Below are 12,462 nucleotides of genomic sequence, written 5' to 3'. Positions count from 1 at the left end.
GGAGGCAGTGAGTAGAAAGCATAAAATAAGCTTATACACAGATGATACTGTTTTATATATTTCTGACCCTAAAACAACTTTAGAGAAATTAGAAACACTCTTGAGAGATTTCAATAAAATATCCAGCTTATACATTAAATCAAGATAAGACAGAATTATACCCAATTCATCTAGATAGTGAGACTGATGTATACCTTAAAGATACTTTCCACTTCAAGTGGATAATGGATTGCTGGAGATATCTTGGTGTCCAAATCCCCCTGGACTTGTAAAATTTATTAAAATGTAATTTTCACCTGTTGTTACAAACAGTAAGAATACAAATAAAACATTGGGGAAAAGCTTAATCTATTTTGGCTAGATAAAGTACATTTAGTAAAACATTTTTTATTTCCGACATTTTTGTGTTTATTTAGAACTCTCCCAATATTTATACCCACTAATAAAATAAAATCATGGCAACTATTACTCAATAAATTTATTTGGAGCAACCAAAGACCCTGAAGAGAATTTAAAATTTTGTGACAGCCCTCATATAATGGATACCTGATCTAGAGACATACTACGAAGCATCTAATTTGTTTAATGTAGTAAAGCTTCTTACCAATAGTACAATACAATCTTGGGTAGAGACTGAACAAAGCTACATTCAACCCTTAACAATCCCAGAGACAATGTGGATTAAACCTCAGTACCGACCATCACAAACTCAAAATAATAATTTTTTAACCATTACCCTCCAAATATGGGACAGAAGATGAGGTCTTTTGGCCACAAATATATCATTATTATCTACTTTTATTAACCAACATTGGTTCCCTCAGCACAAAATAATCCACTATATAATAACTGGGCAAATGCTGGAATTTCACATATCATAGATTTAATTGAGAAAGGGAAACATTAATAAAACAAGACTGGAACAAAAACTGAAATTACCTATACAGTGGTTTCAAATAAACAGTTTGTTCTCTACCCCTCAGCTAGTTAAGTCATTAAAAAGAAAGCACACACATTGGATATGTAACGCATATGATTGGAATGACTATGTTTTGGTGAAACTGAAAATAAATTTATTAAAAAAAAGAAAAGAAAGCACACACAATTTGGACTCCTCTTAAAAAACAGCACACAAGGTCTTAGAGGACTCCTTTCAAAGGTATATAAAATTTTACTTGATGTTACCTCAGAAGTCTTGCTATACTACCAAAGGCACTGGTTGGAAGATTGTAACATTGACATTTCAACAGAACAATGGAAGAAAATGTGGACTTCATTTATGTGCACTTGAATGTCATAACAATTAGATTACAATAATTGAAATTAATCACAAGACACAAAACTAAGCTTAATAAACAGTTTGAATAATCCTCTATGTTGGAAATGTTCAGAACATGTCGGATCTTACCTACACTGCTGGTGGGTCTGTACTGCTTTAACCTTGTTCTGGGAGATGATCATTGTTAAAATCAAAATTATCACTGGTTGCGAAATTCCACTTACTCCAGGGTCAGTATTACTAAATATTTGGCCTGATTCCCAATTTGGAAAGGAAAAGAGAAAATTAATTGCCACACTATTAACAAATGCTAAATTAACAATTGGATCAATTTGGAAAAGCAAATTGAAACCATCAGTACTAACCTGCAACCTAAAAATTTGGGAACGTATAATAATGGCAAAAAATTACTGAGAGTATACAGTTAATAGACCCAATCAAGAGCTCAACCCAACTCTGGAATATGTGGATACCTGTTGTGTTTTATTTGTCGAAGAATGATATTATTCCTCCAAAACTTGTATATGAAGAGATACTGTATTTGTAGTGTATAGCAAGATAACTTTTATTACCTTTTTTATCGCCTTTTGTTCACCCATAAATATTCAGTAATAATAAAAAAAAAGAAATTGAGGAGGCAGTGAGTAGAAAGCAGAATTATTACTTTAAATGTTGCAGTGTACACATTTCAAACTCTAAATGAGCATCTCAGAAGATCTGGACAAATTTGTAGACTGTTTCATAGTATTCAGTGGAGGAAGACTTATGGAGCCTTAGGTTAAATATGTTTATTGAAACATAAGCTTCCCGTAGCCAAAGGCTTGATGATCATTAATCAAATGCACGAAGTGAAACCAAGTCCCCCCAGGGGGCGGGGAAACCCCTGACCCAGAGGCCCGTTCCCCGGCGCCGTCGGATCGGGCCCCAGGGGGAACGTCACCCCAACGTGCGCGTCACCCGGAAGTGACGCGGGCACACCGGGCACGCTGGGGGCGGGGCCACGGCGATACAAGGGAAAACTCTATGGCACAAGACGCCGGCCGGGAGCCCCCCGCTCCCGGCAAAGATAGACTTGGCAACCCTAGTGCAGTTAGATGGCCACATCAAAGATGGAGCAAAGGAGGGGGAAGTATGATGTAATAAACAGTTGTTTTATTCAGATATACTGCCCCTATATATATACATCTGAATAGAATAACTCTTTTTTCCACTGCACCATTTTCCCCCTTTGCTGGGTGTGTAAAAAGTATATACAACCTCTTATATCACGTTTGTCTGTCTTACACAGAATAATCTGCAGACTGAGTTCACTTCATGCATGTGACGAGTCAGTCTCTAGGCCATGAAGCTTCTTGTTTATTCTGTAGCAGACTAACGAGACTACTCCACTGAATTCTGTGCAGGATGAATACTTGTATTCACACGTTTCTGAACACAGTTTCCCACTGAAGGCAACGCCCTGAGGGCGTTAAGGTTCTTTGACTTGTATGTCTAGCCAATAAACCACACAGTGAAACAAACAATCCAGGCAGCAAAAACAGGTAGAAAAAAAGTTTTTTTCAAATAAGGGACAACATGCAGCCAAAAATTCAGCTCAGATGTCCAGTGAGTAACAGCAGGGATCTGGATTATATGCTTTGTTGCTCTTTCCAATTTTACATCACTGTTGGCATCATTTACACATGCGTACTTTGATTTTCTTTGTTTTTAAGAATCATTAATTAAACATTTGACTAACAAGATGTTACTTGGCTGCATTACAACCTATGATACAGGTGCCTGTCTTTTTAAAAGTGATATGTGCATCCTCTTGACCATTCTCCCAGACTTGTTCACCTTTGAATGAACTTTACAGGCTAGGTTTAAAATCTTACTTTTCCCATTATAATAAGGTCCCTCTACATTAATGCATGTATATATGTGTATAAAAGCACTTTTAATATAGTTTTGTAAGCTTATTTCTACTAAAGATACACAAAATATAAAAAATATAAGATTATATTGATATTCTAAAGAATTAAACCCTTTATATACATTTCCTAATGTTCCAAAGTGGTCTATAACATAAAGTTTTTATAGATATCTTGAATTCACCTATTATCCTTCATTTTAATCCATCAGAGGATTTTTGTTATTTTTATAAAGATATTAAATCTGAATTAAAGTTTTTGGTTTTGTAAAATATGCTATTTTACTTTGGCCAGTAGGGGTCCTTCTGGTATAACATAAGTTCTGCATTTTAATTAGCCCTTTTAATTGACAGATGCCCATGATTAATATCTCCTACATTAACCTTTTGGAAATATTTGGCCATTTCCCAACCTTTGCTTGTTAGCAGTTTGCTAGTCTTAAGCAAAGTTCTTTATTAGTGAACAAAGAGTTTAGCTAGCTTTCTTTTCACTGTGTTTCCTGCCAGTTTAGCTTATTAAGTATGTGGCTATTTCTTTATGCAAGCAGTCTATTTGCTTTAAAACAATGAGCTGCTGAAAATAACTCAATATTAGTATGTTAAAGCATTTTAAACTTAAAGAAAAAGAGTTTAACTTGAGTTTCCTTATTTTAAATTACTAAAAATCATTGTCATTGTGAACTTTTAAACATGTTCCTTTGAAGCAGAAAATCTAATCATAGATCTTAACTCTGATAGTTCGCTAACCACGGTGGTTTGTACCATCTTCATTAATAGTACATTGATGTTTTCTAGTGCTGGGACACTGGTTCATTAAGAAATTCCTTCTCTGTTAATTAAATAAGATTTAAAACAGGTGTTTCTATAATTCTGCTTAGTTATTATTGGGTTACCAATCTGTTTCTGGAATCCCAAAGTCTTTCCCCAAAGACTTCTGAAATACCAGCAATAATCCATAGATTATCATTTGAACCTCTGAGCTTCTTCTATACTACTGTACTTGAATAAGGGCTTCTTTAATTTGTTGTTCTTCAGTCTGGTATGAATTAGCAATACTAGTTTCTAGAACTCATGGTTCCTAACAAAACGGTATGGTTAGGTTTGCTTGATGTTCATTATTTTTAAAGTAGTCCCTTAACCCAGATCAGAGTATAATAAATGACTCTTATTTCAGACTCTGGGCCTTCTAATTTTGTTTGTGAAAGTTTGGTTTAACAACTCCTGTCTGTTTCTACTTTCATGATCAGATGAGTCATAAATGGAAACCTCTGATGAGAACTCTACAAATATACATACTTGGGGCTCCCAGTGGTCTCCCATGCAGACTAATGATCAAGTCCACACCTGCTTAGATTTAGCAACACTGACTTATGGCTCCTTAAAGGCTAATTAATTTTGTTGTGGCATAAGCTTTCATGACCCATATCCCACTTCTTCAAAGTGTTATGTTTAGTAGGCATTAGTCAATTTACCCTCCTTACTAGAATGGGGTGCACAATTCAGAACTCCTCACTCATCCAATCATCTACTGATAGATTCAGGCTGTGATAATCAGTTTTACTCCTAGTAGACAGGGAACCCCTGGAAAAACTTCATTTTCAATTCAGCATACTATGAAAGCTTTTCTCTGTTTGAAGACAACTCACTTAACTTTGGGAACATGTAGCTGCTGACAGTCTTTAACCTATGTCCTTCAGAAATCTAGAAATTTTGTTAATTACTTGATTCTGTACATAGGTTGTGGCTTAAGAAATATTGTGACAAGACTCCTTAGAACAAAAATGTAACTGGCATCGTTCTCTCCAAAGAAATTTGAGGAATTGCTCAATCTGTTCAGGATTTTGTGAGCAAATCTAGCCTGCTGTGATTGACAGATAGCTCTTCGCTTCCAGTTACTTGCTAGGAGGGGAAGAGCTATGAAAAGGTGTTGTAACTTTTCTTTAATAAATAAGAGGTTTTCTGTGGACAAAGATAATTTTATCTAATAGTAATGTAGAATGTTCACTTGTGCTTAAATATTGCACTGTATGTCTACCTTTTTTGATGACATTTTTGGTTTATCTGCCCTTCCTCCCTCCCGTCAACCCTGAATCCAATTTTAGGTCAGCAGAATTTTGTATAGCTTCTCAACAGCATTCAAACGTTCTTCCAAACAAGCCTCAGATCATGTAAAGGATACTATTTTCCCAACTCCAGACAGTGATGTATTCATTTTCAATGTTTCTTTGGAAGTCAGAGAAGATGATGGTAAAGGAAACTTCAGGTAATGTATTTATTTACATTTTTTTAATCCCGCCCTTCCTCTAGGAAAGTTAGGTGGAGTATGTACATTCCTCACAGCAACCCTGTGATGTGAATAAGGGTGAGAGAATGTTAGGATGAGGAACAACTGGTCAAAGGTCACCAGCAAGCCTCATGGCAGAGTGAGGATTTGTACCTGGGACTCTGAGATGCCAGTCTGACACTCTAAGTACTATGCTATGCTGGCTCCCTCTTGTAAATGGAAGGAGTGAACAACAGTACTATTATCAGTAATGCAGCTAGTTAAAACTGTGCACTTACACTTATTTTGCTAGGTTTTTTCCCAAGAAAGTGCTCAGAGCAGCATATATTACATTCTCAGTCAGTCTCCCTTCAGTTTTTATGTTCAGACTGTTCTCCAGGTTCCAATTTAATTGTTATGTGTTCAGCAGCATACGACAAAAAAAAAACAATAAGGTATTTGATCTACTATCGTAAAATCCATTTTCATCTTTCATTTCTTCTGCGAAAACCTTACAAATTAGTGTCGAGCCAGCTTTTTAATTCTGTTTGAACCCCATTTCTTTGTGGTACAGTCATTGCTTAGTTTTATAAACAGAATATTCTTCTGGGAACTGGTATACCTGCAAGATCTAGGCTTTTGATATTTGTGTTCAGGGTTTTTTTTCTGAAGCAGATGGACTTTAATTTCCTTCAGTCGTTTTCGTGATTTCCTTGTTTACATGTGTTCTTATGGGATTGCATTCTTACGATACTTTTTTCCCTTTAGCCCAGTGCCAAAGGATAGGGAGAAATTGTTCTTCAAACTAAAGCAAGGACTTGAGAAGAAAGTTGTGATCACTGTGCAGCAGATGTCCAACAAAGAATTAGCCATTGAAAGGTAATGATGAAAACTGAATGGAAATATGAAAGGGCTTTATATTAATACTAGAAATAATGCCCGTTGCAGAAATAAATACAACGGGATCTAGAAAGAGGCTCTGGGAGAGTGCTCTGGCTTTGGGCAAACAGTGTCAGTTTCCTGTGGCGACCTCAGCAGGGTTTAATGACAGAGTCCACTGTTTTCTCCAGAGGGACTGATCTCTGCTACCTGAAGAGCATTTGTATGTTTGAGTTATCTGTAGCCCTCACCTGGAGAGTGGTAACCATTGTTACCCATTCTCCTCTCCCCTATGAGGTATGTTATGCAACTGAAAATCCCAACTGCCTTGCGGGGGGGGGGAGTTTGAGGTGTGGAATGGAGTGAAGTCCAATCAGCTTCCATATGCAAAAGACCAGGTTGTCGCAGCAGTTGTGGTGTGGGCGGGACCCGGGCTTTGCCTTCTGATTGGTGGCGATATATGCTGAGGAGCAGTGCCATCAGCCATACACTAAGGGAGTGCATTTTAGAATTAGAACTTTGGCACCCACTATTCAATTATATATAAGGAGAGATATTCAATGCTCTCTAAGTATCCATAGCAGAGCAAAACTAACAGGACTGTGAGTGAATAAATCTCCCTTTCTCACATCCTTGGGAATTCTGGATTGGGAAACTTGTTAATTATCTAATCTCTTAGATTTTTGTGTCACTGCTATGCTAGTTGGGTTCATCCTACAAAAATGTTGGACAGGCTAGGTCCCAATTTGCCAGTTCCCTGGCTTGTTTACAAGTTACTCCAAATAGCAGCTGACCATCCAGTTCTGACTACACTGTTTCTTTAAGATGCTGTGCAGACACATACAGGGAAGTCTTCAAAGGAAATGCTTGGATTGGGGTGCTAGTAGTTCTTGAGAATAAGGGAACTGAATGGGAGAGGTGGATGTGTGTAGATCTGAAGTAGCCCGAGGGCTGAAGATGCAGGAGATGGTCTGGCAGAAGAAAAAGGGACACTTCCGACCAGTGGTGTCGAACTCATTTGCAAGGATGGAAAATGGTCTGTAAAATCAGTAAAAGTCAGTTTTTTCATCTTGGTCAGTAATCTGTCAGTTTTTTTAAAAAAATTGGTCAGTAAAGTCCGTATTTCTTTGATTTTTGTTACTGCATTTTTGTGGAAACATGATGACTTCCCAGTGAGAAGACAGATTGTTTTCAGTTTAGTTATGAAGTACTTTAAGGACTTTGTTCCTAAGAGTAAAAGTTATTTGGTGAAATCTTACACAAAGTATAGAAACACAATTAACCCCTTAAAACATGAGATAATGAAAGTAGAGGTGATGGATATTGTGGGATTCAACATGGCACAGCTCATGCTAGAAGGAGTCGAGAAAGCAATGGAAGAAGAGGACAAGGGGAAAAAATGCTTGTGGATGCAGTGCAGAAAACTGTTGAGAAATGAAAGAGTTCGTGAATAACTTTATTTTTTTATTTATTCAATTTATACCCCGCCCTCCCCCCGGAGCGGGCTCAGGGCAGCTTACAAAGAGATTAAACATATAGGTAACAAATTATATACAATCTTAAAACAAATAATAAAACTCTACATTATCATAAAGTGCTATTAAGTGATCAGGTACTTATAAGAATGCTTAGAGAAGGCAGAACCAATACTAGTGTTGTAATCAGATGATCTATATTGGTGGTTGGCTCGTCTTGGTCTCTATATTTAGGCCACAGCACATGCTGTTGGTGGTAAGCCAAGGACCAGGGCACTGTCACTTCTCAGTTATTTGATTTGAATGCGGCTCCTTAGTCGAAGTCCTGGTGGAAGATCAGATTGAGCGTGTGTCCGGCCCAGTGAGTGGGAGTTGTTACATATTGGGAGATGACACTAGGTCCACAGATGACACTAGGCCACCACAGATGACACTAGGTCCATCGCCTGAGTGGAGGCCACATCGTCCGTATCTGTATGGACATTGAAATCACGCAGGACAATCGGTCTAGGGTGTTCCGGTGCCCAGCCCGACACGGCCTCCACCAGGGATGGCAGGCTGCTGGCCGGTTCTTTTTTCATCAAAAAACCAAAGTACAAGCAAAGACAAGTCTTACCTTACAGTAATTATGTTTTGTTGTCATCATTATTACTTTATGTTTGGTTTTTAATATGTTTTTGCTGTTCTGCTGTTTTATTATTTGCAGTTGTGTGATTATTTTTAAAAGGGAATCTTTTTTTGCCTTAAGTTTTGTTCAATAATGAAAACATTGTCCTCTATTCATAAAAAATTCAATAAAAAGGTGTGCAATCCAGTTTTAGTCATGCAGGAGGGAGGGAGGCTGATACCTCTTATTAGAGAATAACTGCCCCCAAATTACATAGTGAGCTTCATAGCAATAGTCAGTCAAACATTTAGCTGTTTAGAAAGTTCTTTTGCTGTGACTCATCTTGTGTGCACTTAGAATGCCATCCTTGAATGTGTAGCTATGATTAGTAAGATGCAAGTAAACGAACATAATTGTATAATGTGCTGTGGGGAAATTGAGGGCTTGACGCAAAATTCTGCATGGGCCTTTATTCTGTTAATAATAGGTAGTAAGTTAACACTGGGAGCGTTAATTTTTCTCAAATGTTGTCCTCTCCATTTTGTTTCAAAATGTTGGATGAGGACTAGGATCCTAGGTTTAAATTCCTGCTCAGAGTGACACTCACTGGATGATCATAGGCTAATTCTTTCAGCATAACCTACCTCACAGGGTTCTTGAGAAGATTTTTTAATTCCTTTTGATGGATTTAGCCAAAAAAAATTGAATTATGAATGGGTCAAGGCAAGCATGCATGTCAGTATAATCCAACAAGTTCCACATTTCTTCCAACCAGCGGAGGACCAAAGGCAGGGCGGTAGGAGCAGTCCTCCTTGGGTTCAGGCCTTGGGGGTGCCTAGAAGCCTGATCTGTGTATCAGTTTAAATGAGCCTGGAAACCTCCCCAGAAACTCCCATCTCTCAGCTAAAAATGCTAGACCCGCCCAAGGCTGAGCCAAGCCCCCTCTGTCGATGCCTGGGTCCTTTTTCGCACATGGCTAGCCATGAGGAGGAGTGTTATCTCTCTGTCTGTATGGAGAGATCAGAGGCCCGTAGCTACACAGTGAATCATGGCAAATTGGGACTGGCTTCAGCAGGCCATGGGTGGGCAAAGGGAATGAGGCTGCCGCTAAGCCTCTCCCATAGCCTGGCCTGATCAGGCCAAGCTAAGGAACTGGGCTTTGGCCCCTCTCTTTCTCCTGCTCAGAGTGACACTCACTGGATGATCATAGGCTAATTCTTTCAGCATAACCTACCTCACAGGGTTCTTGAGAAGATTTTTTAATTCCTTTTGATGGATTTAGCCAAAAAAAATTGAATTATGAATGGGTCAAGGCAAGCATGCATGTCAGTATAATCCAACAAGTTCCACATTTCTTCCAACCAGCGGAGGACCAAAGGCAGGGCGGTAGGAGCAGTCCTCCTTGGGTTCAGGCCTTGGGGGTGCCTAGAAGCCTGATCTGTGTATCAGTTTAAATGAGCCTGGAAACCTCCCCAGAAACTCCCATCTCTCAGCTAAAAATGCTAGACCCGCCCAAGGCTGAGCCAAGCCCCCTCTGTCGATGCCTGGGTCCTTTTTCGCACATGGCTAGCCATGAGGAGGAGTGTTATCTCTCTGTCTGTATGGAGAGATCAGAGGCCCGTAGCTACACAGTGAATCATGGCAAATTGGGACTGGCTTCAGCAGGCCATGGGTGGGCAAAGGGAATGAGGCTGCCGCTAAGCCTCTCCCATAGCCTGGCCTGATCAGGCCAAGCTAAGGAACTGGGCTTTGGCCCCTCTCTTTCACAGGACCCTTCAGGTGATCTGGGCAGCTGTTCAAAGGAGGGAGAGAGGGCAGCAGCTGATCTACAGCGTGAGCCATCATCAACTCAATAGCTGAGCATTAAGTCAGCTGAAACGGCCTTATGCAAACTGAATCAGGCTGCGAAGGAAGAATTGTCTTTACAGATGCTCTACGCTGCAGTGGTGAGGGTTTGTTTATAGCTCGAGATAGAAGGAGGAACTCAAAAGCCCTGCTTGATTCAGGATGCTTGTCCGAGGCTAGGCTGTGGTCCATCTAAAACAGGCTTACTTGGGAAGTAATTGACCTGGAAACCAACTGAGACTCGGTTCCAAGAATCTATCATTAGAATCGGGTGCATGCGAGACTGTAGGGATCTTTCCAACTATCCTGCTGTGTAAAAGGAGATGGAGATATTGATTGGGAATGGCCTGTGTCAGAACCCACAGCCAACAACGAAGTACACGCATTCAGGAACGGTAATACTTTTATTGCAGAGCTATAGATGCAGTAACACAAGCACTGTTAAGAATGGCGGCGGCCCTTTGGGCATAATAGGATATAGGGTATTTGTATGCACCCCCCCGTAGCACTGACAAATTAGGCACCCTCCCGCGTGCGGGATGAAGCTTGGAAACCGTTGGGTAACTCAAGTTGAGAACCAACACTCTCCCACGGCACCTAGGAAAAACCCAGACGATACAATTCCCTCCTGCACATCTTTAGAGATGAGCGTTGGGGCTCGCAGCTGAGAAAGCACAGAAAGGAATGCGGTAGCAATTAACCAGACACAGACCAACCTCCCCAACCGCCATGGCAGCGTAGCTGACACCCTGGTGCTTTCCTTTGATATCCTGAACATGGCAGGTGACGGAGAAACTCAATACTGAGGTCTTTCAGGGTTGCCAACTGAAAAAAAAAGTCCTGTCCCTTTAATAGAGGTTTACTGGGATGTTATTTACCAGGTGATGTTGTTTACCTCCAGGGAAAAAATTTGGCTGCCCATTTCCACACATTAAGCTTTTGTTAAAGGGGCAGGGTAATTTTTTTGTGAGCAGCTGTGAGCCCACCCCCAAAGTGGGGAATTTTGTTTTATCTGCCATATTTGTTTTAACTTTTGAAATAGGCTTTGAAGAGGGCTTGATTTTCATCTAAATGCAATTTGATAATGTCTGCAGCTCCCTTCCTGCATAAAAATATAATTTTAGAAAATAGTAAATGTAGAGTTATCTATGTGTGTGTGTGGCCCCCCCTCCCTGTCGTTTCACTTTTCATATTTATGGATGTTTGGCCATTCCTTTGCGAGGAGTTCCGGATTTTTGAAACTCAAGCATTGGGGGTGGAAGAGTGGCTGGTTTACAGCCCAAACTCAGAATCCTAAAGGTGTGAGAAGCTGACATTGTCCACATATGGGATGTTTTCACCTTTTGCTTTACTGGAAAAGTAGCCAGGGCAGGAAAAGACTGATGGGTCCTCCAAGGAGCAGGATTTTGCAGTGATCCCTTCATTTCATTTATCTTCAGGGCTCTAGTCGGGGGGGAGCTCTCAGGTATGGAGCTCCGGAAGAGAACCTCTAGGGGGTGGGGCGGTCACGTGGTGAAGCCCCGCCCCTTCTTTACCCCGCCCTCTGCTTCGATCCTCATTCCGTTTGGGAATGAGGATGAAGCAGGAGGGTAAGTAGCCGGGCCTTCTGACACACTTCCGGTGATGTCAGGGGGTGTGGCCTTCTGTCACTTCCGGTGATGTCAGGGGGCGTGGCATATGCAAATAAGTTATGCTAATGAGTTATGCTAATGAGCTCCGGCAGCTCTTTTTCTACAACAAGACCCCTGGCTCTGTCCCATGTCAGTGGAGCAAGCAGTGCTTGGGCTGAAAATGGGGGGCACCCCGCAGCCTCTGCTGTCTCATTCCTGTGGAAAGCCCATCTCTCGCAAGCCCGGGGCTACCCATGAGGAGGAGTGCAAAGCTGCTGACTGCCGGTGGGAGGCTGGGAGTTGGGGCTGCTGCTACGGGACCCCAGAGTGCATAAGAACATAAGAGATGCCAATGTTGGATCAGGCCAAAGGCCCATCCAGTCCAACACTCTGTGTCACACAGTGGCCAGAAATACCAGGTGCCGTCAGGAGGTCCACCATATTAGAAGCCCTCCCACTGTTAAACCCCCCCCCCCAAGCACCAAGAAGACAGAGCATCACTTGCCGCAGAGCCCCTATCTATACCTTGTGGCTAATAGCCACTGATGGACCTCTGCTCCATATGCTTATCTAATTCCCTTTTGAAGCCGTCCAT

The 12,462-nt window shown here is 40.8% G+C and overlaps 1 protein-coding gene across 1 annotated transcript in view; it reads left to right on the top strand.

Annotated features, from left to right (window-relative positions):
• Positions 1–12,462, top strand: part of LOC107108300 (rab GTPase-activating protein 1-like) — a 40,743-nt gene that overhangs the window by 6,708 nt on the left and 21,573 nt on the right. Inside the window, exons 5-6 of the mRNA XM_015408721.1 lie at positions 5,291–5,451; positions 6,220–6,330. Coding sequence (XP_015264207.1) covers positions 5,291–5,451; positions 6,220–6,330 — 272 coding nt within the window. The remainder of the gene's footprint in view (positions 1–5,290; positions 5,452–6,219; positions 6,331–12,462) is intronic.

This window comes from Gekko japonicus, unplaced genomic scaffold (genome assembly GCF_001447785.1).
Source record: "Gekko japonicus isolate JY-2015 unplaced genomic scaffold, Gekko_japonicus_V1.1 scaffold2311, whole genome shotgun sequence".
Classification (NCBI taxonomy): domain Eukaryota; kingdom Metazoa; phylum Chordata; class Lepidosauria; order Squamata; family Gekkonidae; genus Gekko; species Gekko japonicus.
This window is presented reverse-complemented; position numbering and strand designations above follow the sequence as displayed.